Here is a 13,573-nt window from a genome sequence, read left to right as displayed (position 1 = left end):
TGAGCCCATCTTTACTCTGTTTTTGGAGAATGAATCCCCTCTCGGCGGGCACACTGGAAACAGGGATAATCAACACTATCTTTGTAAAGCTTTCCCAGTTGAAGGACACTTAGCTGAAGTCCTTTATGAGGACCTTGTGTCTTTAACGTGAGTCAAAATAGACACACCCTACACTGTCCCAGCAGCTTGATGATTTATTATAGAAACACACCCTACACTGTCCCAGCAGCTTGATGATTTATTATAGAAACACACCCTACACTAATGTCCCAGCAGCTTGATGATTTATTATAGAAACACACCCTACACTAATGTCCCAGCAGCTTGATGATTTATTATAGAAACACACCCTACACTGTCCCAGCAGCTTGATGATTTATTATAGAAACACACCCTACACTGTCCCAGCAGCTTGATGATTTATTATAGAAACACACCCTACACTAATGTCCCAGCAGCTTGAGGATTTATTATAGAAACACACCCTACACTGTCCCAGCAGCTTGAGGATTTATTATAGAAACACACCCTACACTGTCCCAGCAGCTTGATGATTTATTATAGAAACACACCCTACACTGTCCCAGCAGCTTGATGATTTATTATGGAAACACACCCTACACTGTCCCAGCAGCTTGATGATTTATTATGGAAACACACCCTACACTGTCCCAGCAGCTTGATGATTTATTATAGAAACACACCCTACACTGTCCCAGCAGCTTGATGATTTATTATAGAAACACACCCTACACTGTCCCAGCAGCTTGATGATTTATTATAGAAACACACCCTACACTAATGTCCCAGCAGCTTGATGATTTATTATAGAAACACACCCTACACTAATGTCCCAGCAGCTTGATGATTTATTATAGAAACACACCCTACACTGTCCCAGCAGCTTGATGATTTATTATAGAAACACACCCTACACTGTCCCAGCAGCTTGATGATTTATTATAGAAACACACCCTACACTGTCCCAGCAGCTTGATGATTTATTATAGAAACACACCCTACACTGTCCCAGCAGCTTGAGGATTTATTATAGAAACACACCCTACACTGTCCCAGCAGCTTGATGATTTATTATAGAAACACACCCTACACTGTCCCAGCAGCTTGATGATTTATTATAGAAACACACCCTACACTGTCCCAGCAGCTTGAGGATTTATTATAGAAAAACACCCTACACTAATGTCCCAGCAGCTTGATGATTTATTATGGAAACACACCCTACACTGTCCCAGCAGCTTGATGATTTATTATAGAAACACACCCTACACTGTCCCAGCAGCTTGATGATTTATTATAGAAACACACCCTACACTAATGTCCCAGCAGCTTGAGGATTTATTATAGAAACACACCCTACACTGTCCCAGCAGCTTGATGATTTATTATGGAAACACACCCTACACTGTCCCAGCAGCTTGATGATTTATTATAGAAACACACCCTACACTGTCCCAGCAGCTTGATGATTTATTATAGAAACACACCCTACACTAATGTCCCAGCAGCTTGAGGATTTATTATAGAAACACACCCTACACTATGTCCCAGCAGCTTGATGAATTATTATAGAAACACACCCTACACTGTCCCAGCAGCTTGATGATTTATTATAGAAACACACCCTACACTAATGTCCCAGCAGCTTGATGATTTATTATAGAAACACACCCTACACTGTCCCAGCAGCTTGATGATTTATTATAGAAACACACCCTACACTAATGTCCCAGCAGCTTGATGATTTATTATGGAAACACACCCTACACTAATGTCCCAGCAGCTTGATGATTTATTATAGAAACACACCCTACACTGTCCCAGCAGCTTGATGATTTATTATGGAAACACACCCTACACTGTCCCAGCAGCTTGATGATTTATTATAGAAAAACACCCTACACTAATGTCCCAGCAGCTTGAGGATTTATTATAGAAACACACCCTACACTGTCCCAGCAGCTTGATGATTTATTATGGAAACACACCCTACACTGTCCCAGCAGCTTGATGATTTATTATAGAAACACACCCTACACTGTCCCAGCAGCTTGAGGATTTATTATAGAAACACACCCTACACTGTCCCAGCAGCTTGAGGATTTATTATAGAAACACACCCTACACTGTCCCAGCAGCTTGATGATTTATTATAGAAACACACCCTACACTGTCCCAGCAGCTTGAGGATTTATTATAGAAACACACCCTACACTGTCCCAGCAGCTTGATGATTTATTATAGAAACACACCCTACACTGTCCCAGCAGCTTGATGATTTATTATAGAAACACACCCTACACTAATGTCCCAGCAGCTTGAGGATTTATTATAGAAACACCCTACACTAATGTCCCAGCAGCTTGATGATTTATTATAGAAACACACCCTACACTGTCCCAGCAGCATGAGGATTTATTATAGAAACACACCCTACACTGTCCCAGCAGCTTGATGATTTATTATAGAAACACACCCTACACTAATGTCCCAGCAGCTTGATGATTTATTATAGAAACACACCCTACACTGTCCCAGCAGCTTGAGGATTTATTATAGAAACACACTCTACACTAATGTCCCAGCAGCTTGATGATTTATTATAGAAACACACCCTACACTGTCCCAGCAGCTTGATGATTTATTATAGAAACACCCTACACTAATGTCCCAGCAGCTTGATGATTTATTATGGAAACACACCCTACACTAATGTCCCAGCAGCTTGATGATTTATTATAGAAACACACCCTACACTGTCCCAGCAGCTTGAGGATTTATTATAGAAACACACCCTGCACTGTCCCAGCAGCTTGATGATTTACTATAGAAACACACCCTACACTAATGTCCCAGCAGCTTGATGATTTATTATAGAAACACACCCTACACTAATGTCCTAGCAGCTTGATGATTTATTATAGAAACACACCCTACACTGTCCCAGCAGCTTGATGATTTATTATAGAAACACACCCTACACTAATGTCCCAGCAGCTTGATGATTTATTATAGAAACACACCCTACACTAATGTCCTAGCAGCTTGATGATTTATTATAGAAACACACCCTACACTAATGTCCCAGCAGCTTGATGATTTATTATAGAAACACACCCTACACTAATGTCCCAGCAGCTTGATGATTTATTATAGAAACACACCCTACACTATGTCCCAGCAGCTTGATGATTTATTATAGAAACACACCCTACACTGTCCCAGCAGCTTGATGATTTATTATAGAAACACACCCTACACTGTCCCAGCAGCTTGATGATTTATTATGGAAACACACCCTACACTGTCCCAGCAGCTTGATGATTTATTATAGAAACACACCCTACACTGTCCCAGCAGCTTGATGATTTATTATAGAAACACACCCTACACTGTCCCAGCAGCTTGATGATTTATTATAGAAACACACCCTACACTAATGTCCCAGCAGCTTGATGATTTATTATAGAAACACACCCTACACTATGTCCCAGCAGCTTGATGATTTATTATGGAAACACACCCTACACTGTCCCAGCAGCTTGATGATTTATTATAGAAACACACCCTACACTGTCCCAGCAGCTTGATGATTTATTATAGAAACACACCCTACACTGTCCCAGCAGCTTGATGATTTATTATAGAAACACACCCTACACTAATGTCCCAGCAGTTTGATGATTTATTATAGAAACACACCCTACACTAATGTCCCAGCAGCTTGAGGATTTATTATAGAAACACACCCTACACTGTCCCAGCAGCTTGATGATTTATTATAGAAACACACCCTACACTGTCCCAGCAGCTTGATGATTTATTATAGAAACACACCCTACACTAATGTCCCAGCAGTTTGATGATTTATTATAGAAACACACCCTACACTAATGTCCCAGCAGCTTGAGGATTTATTATAGAAACACACCCTACACTAATGTACCAGCAGCTTGATGATTTATTATAGAAACACACCCTACACTATGTCCCAGCAGCTTGATGATTTATTATAGAAACACACCCTACACTGTCCCAGCAGGTTGATGATTTATTATAGAAACACACCCTACACTGTCCCAGCAGCTTGATGATTTATTATAGAAACACACCCTACACTAATGTCCCAGCAGCTTGATGATTTATTATAGAAACACACCCTACACTGTCCCAGCAGCTTGATGATTTATTATAGAAACACACCCTACACTAATGTCCCAGCAGTTTGATGATTTATTATAGAAACACACCCTACACTAATGTCCCAGCAGCTTGAGGATTTATTATAGAAACACACCCTACACTAATGTACCAGCAGCTTGATGATTTATTATAGAAACACACCCTACACTATGTCCCAGCAGCTTGATGATTTATTATAGAAACACACCCTACACTGTCCCAGCAGCTTGATGATTTATTATAGAAACACACCCTACACTAATGTCCCAGCAGCTTGATGATTTATTATAGAAACACACCCTACACTAATGTCCTAGCAGCTTGATGATTTATTATAGAAACACACCCTACACTGTCCCAGCAGCTTGAGGATTTATTATAGAAAGACACCCTACACTGTCCCAGCAGCTTGATGATTTATTATAGAAACACACCCTACACTGTCCCAGCAGCTTGAGGATTTATTATAGAAAGACACCCTACACTGTCCCAGCAGCTTGATGATTTATTATAGAAACACACCCTACACTGTCCAGCAGCTTGATGATTTATTATAAAACACACCCTACACTGTCCCAGCAGCTTGAGGATTTATTATAGAAACACACCCTACACTGTCCCAGCAGCTTGAGGATTTATTAAAGAAACACACCCTACACTGTCCCAGCAGCTTGATGATTTATTATAGAAACACACCCTACACTGTCCAGCAGCTTGATGATTTATTATAAAACACACCCTACACTGTCCCAGCAGCTTGATGATTTTTTATAGAAACACACCCTACACTGTCCCAGCAGCTTGAGGATTTATTATAGAAACACACCCTACACTGTCCCAGCAGCTTGATGATTTATTATAGAAACACACCCTACACTGTCCCAGCAGCTTGATGATTTATTATAGAAACACACCCTACACTAATGTCCCAGCAGCTTGAGGATTTATTATCCTATGAAGTATATTTGCCTTTTAAGTTGGAGCACACTGACTGGTATTGCCATCAGTGAATAAAAAGCATTATTTGGCAATGTATATATTTTTTGTCCCAGACAATTTGTCCAGCAACAATTTCTTACTGATCAGCTTTTCATTTTTTTTTTTATCAGCCAAAAGCACGCATTTACCTGCCAACGGAAACCCTGGTACAGGGTATGCACAGAGTAATGTACTCATGTTATATCTGTGTGTGTTCTAGTCCCCTGACAGTAGCTGGACAGACCTCTGGATTAGATGACTCGCCAGGAGCCCTCACCCGGAGTAAGGAGGTATGTACCTCTCTCTCGTTCTCTGACACACCGTCTCTGTCTACACTCCTACTGTAGGCTTAGTAGGACATTAATCACTCTCTCTGGGATAGGATAGAATAGGAGCCGGCGGCAATGAGTATCAGTTCAGTGGGGGGAAGAATCCTTTTTTGGGGGGAGGAATCCTGTAACAACTATGATGTCATGCACAGTAATCCTGGATTATACCCTGTGATGAGTGGAGATTTTAATCCATTAGATTACAGTTAGAGCAGCAGTGATAAAGGCTATTGTATGTTAGCATGAGCTGTTGGCTCTATTTCAGAATAATGAATAGCATAAGGCATAGAAGATCAACCCAGATTATACTGCTAATTAGTGTCTTCAGAAAGTACTCACACCCCTTGGCTTTTTCCACATTTTGTTGTGTTACATCCTGAATTTAAAATTGATTAAATTGAGATGTTTTTGTCACTGGCTTACATAGAATACCCGATAATGTCAAAGTGGAATTATGTTTTTCAACGTTTTTATAAATTAATAAAACATGAAAAGCGGAAATGTCTTGCGTCAATAAGTATTCAATCCCTTTGTTATGGCAAGTTCAGGAGTAAACATTTGCTTAACAAGTCACATAATAAGTTGCATGGACTCACTATGTGTGCAATAATAGTGTTTAACATTATTTTTGAATGACTACCTCATCTCTGTACCCCACACATACAATTATCTGTAAGGTCCTTCAGTCGAGCAGTGAATTTCAAACACAGATTCAACCACAAAGACCAGGGAGGTTTTCCAATGCCTCGTAAAGAAGGGCACCTATTGGTAGATGGGTAAAAAAAAAAAAAAGCAGACATTGAATATCCCTTTGAGCATTGTGAAGTTATTAATTACACATGGGATGGTGTATCAGTACACCCAGTAATTACAAAGATACAGGCATCCTTCCTAACTCAGTTGCCGGAGAGGAAGGAAACCGCTCCTGGATTTCACCATGAGGCCAACGGTGACTTTAAAACAGTTGCAGAGTTTAATCGTGAAAAGAAGGAAGCCTGTACAGAATACAAATATTCCAAAACATGCATATTCCAAAACATGCACCTATTTGCAACAAAGCACTAAAGTAATACCGCAAATTAACTTTTTGTCCTGAATACAAAGTGTAATGTTTGGGGCAAATCCAATGCAACACATTAGAGTAACACTCTCCATATTTTCAAGCATATTGGTGGCTGCATCATTATATGGGTATGCTTGTAATCATTAAGGTCTGGGGAGTTTTTCAGGATAAAAAGGAAACTGAGCTAAGCACAGGCAAAATCGTAGAGGAAAACCTGGTTCAGTCTGCTTTCCACCAGACACTTGGAGATGAATTCACCTTTCAGCAGGACAATAACCTAAAACACAAGGCCAAATCTTGCTGCCCGAGTTAGTGTTGACTTAAATCTACTTGATAATCTATGGCAAGACTCCAAAATGGTTGTCTAGCAATGATAAACAAACAATTTGACAGAGCTTGAAGAATTTTTAAAAGAATAATGGACAAATGTTGCACAATCCAGGTGTGGAAAGTTCTTAAGAGACTTACCCAGAAAGACTCACAGCTGTAATTGCCGCCAAAGGTGCTTCTACAAAGTATTGACTCAGGGGTGTGAATACTTATGTAAATGTAATATTTCTGCATTTCTATTTCAATATGCTGAAATGTCTAAAAACATGTTTTCACTTTGTCATTATGTGGTATTGTGTGTAGATTGATGAGGAAAAATATTTAATCCATTTTGAATTCAGGCTGTAACACAACAATGTGGAATAAGTCAAGGGGTATGAATACTTTCTGAAGACACTATGTTAAACCCATACAGTGCCTTCGGAAAGTATTCAGACCCCTTGACTTTTTACAGCCTTATTCTAAGATTGATTAAATAAAACAATTTACATTTACGTCATTTAGCAGACGTTCTTATCCAGAGCGACTTACAGTTAGTGCATACATTATTCTTTTTTATTTTCATACTGGCCCCCATGGGAATCGAACCCACAACCCTGGCGTTGCAAACACCATGCTCTACCAACTGAGCTACCTCCCTGCCGGCCATTCCCTCCCCTACCTTGGACGACGCTGGGCCAGTTGTGCGCCGCCCCATTGGTCTCCCGGTTGCGGCCGGCTACAGCAGAGCCTGGATTCGAACCAGGATCTCTAGTGGCACAGCTAGCACTGCGATGCAGTGCCTTAGACCACTGTGCCACTCGGAAGCAATCTACAAACAATACCCATAATGACAAAGTGAAAACAGGTTTTTAGAAATTTTTGCAAATGTATTAAAAACAAAAAACAGATACCTTATTTACATAAGTATTCAGACCCTTTGCTATGAGACTCGAAATTGAGCTCCGGTGCATCCTGTTTCCATTGATCATCCTTGAGATGTTTCTGCAACTTGATTGGAGTCCACCTGTGGTAAATTCAATTGATTGGACATGATTTTGAAATGCACACACCTGTCTATATAAGGTCCCACAGTGGACAGGGCATGTCAGAGCAAAAACCAAGCCATGAGGTCGAAAGAATTGTCCGTAGAGCTCCGAGACTGGATTGTGTCGAGGCACAGATCTGGGGAAGGGTACCAAAACATTTCTGCAGCATTGAAGGTCCCCAAGAACACAGTGGCCTCCATCATTCTTAAATGGAAGAAGTTTGGAACCACCTGAGCAATCGGGGGAGAAGGGCCTTGGTCAGGGAGGTAACCAAGAACCAGATGGTCACTCTGACAGAGCTCCAGAGTTCCTCTGTGGAGATGGGAGAACCTTCCAGAAGGACAACCATCTCTGCAGCACTCCACCAATTAGGCTTTTATGGTAGAGTGGCCAGACGGAAGCCACTCCTCAGTAAAAGGCACATGACAGCCCGCTTGGAGTTTGCCAAAAGGCACCTTAAGACTCTCTGACCATGAGAAACAAGATTCTCTGGTCTGATGAAACCCAGATTGCACTCTTTGGCCTGAATGCCAAGCATTTTTACATTTACATTTTAGTCATTTAGCAGACGCTCTTAACCAGAGCGACTTACAGGAGCAATTAGGGTTAAGTGCCTTGCTCAAGGGCACATTAACGTCATTTAGCAGACGCTCTTAGCCAGAGCGACTCACAAATTGGTGCGTTCACCCTATAGCCAGTGGGATAACCACTTTACAATTTGGGGGGGGGGGGGGGGGGGGGGGTTAGAAGGAATACTTTAGCCTATCCCAGGTATTCCTTAAAGAGGTGGGGTTTCAAATGTCTCCGGAAGGTGGTGAGTGACTCCGCTGTCCTGGCGTCGTGAGGGAGCTTGTTCCACCATTGGGGTGCCAGAGCAGCGAACAGTTTTGACTGGGCTGAGGGGGAGCTGTGCTTCCGCAGAGGAAGGGGAGCCAGCAGGCCAGAGGTGGATGAACGCAATGTCCTCGTTTGGGTGTAGGGACTGATCAGAGCCTGAAGGTACAGGGGTGCCGTTCCCCTCACTGCTCCAAAGGCAAGCACCATGGTCTTGTAGCGGATGCGAGCTTCAATTGGAAGCCAGTGGAGTGTGCGGAGGAGGGGGGTGACGTGAGAGAACTTGGGAAGGTTGAACACCAGACGGGCTGCGGCATTCTGGATGAGTTGTAGGGGTTTAATGGCACAGGCAGGGAGCCCAGCCAACAGCGAGTTGCAGTAGTCCAGACGGGAGATGGAACCTGGCACCTCCCTACGGTGAAGCATGGTGGTGGGCGCATCATGCTGCAGGGATGTTTTTCAGCGGCAGGGACTGGGAGACTAGTCAGGATCAAGGCAAAGATGAACAGAGAGATCCTTGATGAAAACCTGCTCCAGAACGCTCAGGACCTCAGACTGGGGCGAAGGTTCATCTTCCAAAAGGACAACGACCCTAAGCACACAGCCAAGACAGCGCAGGAGTGGCTTCGGGACAAGTCTCTGAATGTCCTTGAGTGGCCCAGCCAGAACCCAGACTTGAACCCGATCGAACATCTCTGGAGCGAATACTTTCCAAAGGCACTGTATATGGGTGCGGGCAGGTCTGTGTGTGTGAGAGACTGAGAACTTCTAAGAAGTGTTCTTCTCAAGTCTGCTTCTCAAGTCTGCTCAAGCTACTTTTTAATTCTCGTCTCTGATGTTCATTTTGTGTGTGTTGCAGGGGGACAAGCCCAAACCCCTGTTTGTAGCTGTGAACACCCTGGAAGATACTCAGGCAGTGCGCGCTGTAGCCTTCCATCCCACGGGGGCGCTATACGCTGTGGGCTCCAACTCTAAGACGCTACGCGTGTGTGCCTACCCAGACGCACCACTGGACACCAGGTAACACACGCATGCACTGCCAAATAATTCCTGAAATTGTGTATCTACTGTTCAACTACTTTGTGAGGTATTGTGCTGTTAAGAGACTAAGTTTAGCCCTCTCCTCCCCTCCCTCAGTGGGATGTCAGGTATGACCAAGCAGCCGGAGGTTTGTTTTAAGAGGAATAAGCACCATAAGGGTTCTATCTACTGTGTGGCCTGGAGTCACTGTGGACAGCTGCTAGCCACCGGCTCCAACGACAAATATGTCAAAGTCCTGCCCTTCAGCGCAGAGACCTGCAACGCCACAGGTAAACTCACTACAAGGGTTGGGAAGCTCTTCCATTTTAAATCCACTCTATACATGGATTGGGATCAATTCTATTTAAATCCTTTTTAAATCCCATTTAATTGATCTCCTGAAATGATTGAATTGGATTTTACTCAATACTTGAAGTTCTTATTTTCTCATCGATACTCTCTTTTTGTTTGAGTTTTACTCTCCCTCTCTCTGTTTCTCTCCCTCTCTCAGGTCCAGATCTGGAGTTCAGTATGCACGACGGTACCATCAGAGACCTGGCGTTCATGGAGGGTCCAGAGAGTGGAGGGGCCATTCTGATCAGTGCCGGGGCCGGAGACTGTAACATCTACACCACTGACTGTCAGAGAGGACAGGGCCTACATGCTCTCAGTGGACACACGGGTACACACACACACACACATTTTCTGCGCAGTACTCATTCACACACACTCATGTACTACTTACTTAATCATCTTCGTTCCTATATGGAAAATAAAGGCCTCCACAAGAGAGCGATGTGAGACTGATGATCAGTGCATTTATCCCCAGGTCATATCCTGTCTCTGTATACGTGGGGAGGGTGGATGATAGCATCAGGCTCTCAGGACAAGACTGTGAGGTTCTGGGACCTGAGAGTACCGAGCTGTGTTAGAGTGGTGGGCACTGCCTTCCATGGATCAGGTGAGTACTGCTACCACAGACACATGTTTCTCTCCTCCTCCTCCTCTTCTTCCTCCTCTCTCCTCCTCCTCTCTCCTCCATCTTCTTCCCTCTCGTCCTCAGGCAGTCCTGTTGCCTCGGTAGCGGTGGACCCTAGCGGTCGTCTCCTAGCGACGGGCCAGGAGGACAGCGGCTGTATGCTTTATGACATCAGAGGGGGACGTATGGTGCAGACGTACCGGCCCCACTCCAGCGATGTGCGCTCCGTTAGGTTCTCACCCGGCGCACACTACCTTCTCACTGGTTCCTACGACACCAAGGTCATGATCAGCAACCTGCAAGGTAAGGAAGACTTCTAGTCAGTGGCTGCGTCTGAAATGGACCCCTATTTTCTATATACAGTGCATTTGGAAAGTATTCAGACCCCTTGACTTTTTCCACATTTTGTTACGTTACATCCTTAATCTAAAATGGATAAATCGGTTTTTTTCGTCATCAAGCTACACAAAATACCCCACAATGACAAAGTGAAAACAAGGGTTCTGAATACTTTCCGAATGCACTGGATTTAGGCTCTTTGTACACACAATATATTAAAATGTGTTTTTGTCTGTGTAGGTGACTTGACGAAGCCGTTGCCCCTGACTCTGGTAGGGGAGCACGGTGACAAGGTAATCCAGTGCAGATGGCACACACGCGACCTGTCCTTCCTCTCCTCCTCCGCTGACCGTACCGTCACACTCTGGACACACAACCCCTAACACACACTCTCAACACAACCCTTAACACACACACACCCAACACAACACAACCCCTAGTACACACACACACACACTCAACACAACCCCCTAACACACACACACTCAACACAACCCCTAACACACACACACTCAACCCCTGACACACACACACCCAACACAACACAACCCCTAGTACACACACACACACACACTCAACACAACCCCCTAACACACACACACTCAACACAACCCCTGACACACACACACTCAACCCCTAACACACACTCAACACAACACAACCCCTAGTACACACACTCAACACAACACAACCCCTAACACACACACACTCAACCCCTGACACACACACACTCAACACAACCCCTAACACACACTCAACACAACACAACCCCTAGTACACACACACTCAACCCCTAACATGCACACAACTCACAACAGACACAACCAGTGAACACACACATAAAGTGGACATGCATAACCTATAATACAGAACCTGGAAGCACCCAGTTGTCCCTACTCTCTCTCCAACCAACAGGACTGTTTATCCCTCTGGAGGGAAGTCAGAGTGGTTGTGTGGCTGTTTGTATCTTTTAGATGTTTTTAGGTTTGATTTCACTGCTTCTGGGAGCAACTCTCACTCTGGCAAATGCATCCTGTACTTAGTGGTTCAACAGGTGTGTCTGTGGAAGTACAACGGGGAGGTGTAAAAGTGCACCAATTGACCATTGGCTTTGCCCCATCACTCCATTCCGCCACTCATCCAAGGCTGCCTTTACACAGGCAGCCCAATTCAGATCTTTTCCCACATTTTTGGTCAAAAGCCCTGCATTTCAATTCACAAATGACAGCACACTCCCTACACTGGCATGTTCTCCGTTATGTGGTTGAATAAGGAGAGATGTTTTGCTACAGTGCATTGTTTCATATGGTGCCTTGAGTTATCCAATTTCCACAAGAAAGCTTTATCAATACAGAAACCCACATGGGTCCTCTCCATTTCGGGGTCAAAGTTGAACATCTGTGACATCGTTCAAGAACAAATTTACATTCCTCGTTAGTTTGCACAGTCATTGTGTTTGTTACAGCGCGTTACCATGCTGCTATTATTTGAGAAAAAAACAAGAAATGGCTGTTGTGATCTAATCTGCTGATGATATGTCTGTGGTTCAGTATATCAGGTGATCATTGTGGGATATCAACTATTGAGCAGAGTTGAATCTGTTGCATCGATCAATCAGCTATAGATTGATTAGCTGTTGTCAACACTACTAGTATATACCCCTAATGTGGGACTTTCCCATGTCTAACGCCACTGTGCAAGTCTGCCTATCGCTTCGCTGGATTTGTAAATATAGGATTCTTTTTTTTTTGTTGCTTATACGTTTTTAATGTCAAATCAGTGTTTAGTGCAAACTGCTGTCTTCAGGCAGATGTTATGGTGTTTCTTGCAATGGCTTGCTAACAAATGGGAAAATAAAATACTTGTTTTATATCAACATGGAAGGGAATAACAGATCTACTTTTTGGCTTGGCCAGACAGTTAAGTTCTAAGCAACACTCACTGTAGGATAGCTTTACTTAGATCTGCAATGTTACTGGTTGCTACCTAGATGGCAGTCTTTGCCCATTTCTCAAAAGGGATGATCTTACGCACAATTAAATCTTAGAAAAAGCACGGCGTTGTTCTACAACACTCTAAACCCGTTGAGGTCATGTTTTGCTTTCATTGTTTTCAGTTTCTGTATTTTACGTTTGCACTTTTTAGCACTAGACACTTATCGTGTCAAGATGCAGGCTTTGTTCCTCATTTCAAACTAATAAGGCCAAACTAATATAATGTATTTATTTATTTATCTATAGTTTTTTTTATATTGTATGTCTAGTCATGATTTTCTGTTGATATGAAATAAGAATGGTGGTTCTTGTATTTAGCTTTTATAAAACTTGTTTTAAAAAGTGACTACGAGAAATGAATAGAGCTTATTGAAGTGTGATCCCTGCTGTGGTATCTAAATAAAAGCCTCTGACCCTTCAGCCTGAACGTGTGATCTCCTTAATACAGTCAACTGCTGTCAGGATATACTACGCAG

The 13,573-nt window shown here is 43.1% G+C and overlaps 1 protein-coding gene across 1 annotated transcript in view; it reads left to right on the top strand.

Moving 5' to 3' along the window:
* Positions 1-13,389, top strand: part of LOC311114392 (WD repeat-containing protein 47-like) — a 28,508-nt gene extending 15,119 nt beyond the window's left edge. The window contains exons 11-17 of the mRNA XM_084189648.1: positions 5,402-5,471; positions 9,625-9,785; positions 9,882-10,075; positions 10,297-10,467; positions 10,615-10,750; positions 10,853-11,067; positions 11,344-13,389. Of these exons, the coding sequence (XP_084045774.1) occupies positions 5,402-5,471; positions 9,625-9,785; positions 9,882-10,075; positions 10,297-10,467; positions 10,615-10,750; positions 10,853-11,067; positions 11,344-11,486 (1,090 nt within the window). The 3' untranslated portion in view covers positions 11,487-13,389. The remainder of the gene's footprint in view (positions 1-5,401; positions 5,472-9,624; positions 9,786-9,881; positions 10,076-10,296; positions 10,468-10,614; positions 10,751-10,852; positions 11,068-11,343) is intronic.
* The last annotated feature ends 184 nt before the right edge of the window (positions 13,390-13,573 follow it).

Source organism: Coregonus lavaretus (genome assembly GCF_964263955.1).
Source record: "Coregonus lavaretus genome assembly, contig: HAP1_SCAFFOLD_543, whole genome shotgun sequence".
In the NCBI taxonomy this organism is placed as follows: domain Eukaryota; kingdom Metazoa; phylum Chordata; class Actinopteri; order Salmoniformes; family Salmonidae; genus Coregonus; species Coregonus lavaretus.
The sequence above is the reverse complement of the archived record's forward strand: the minus strand, read 5'-3'. Positions and strand labels throughout refer to the sequence as shown.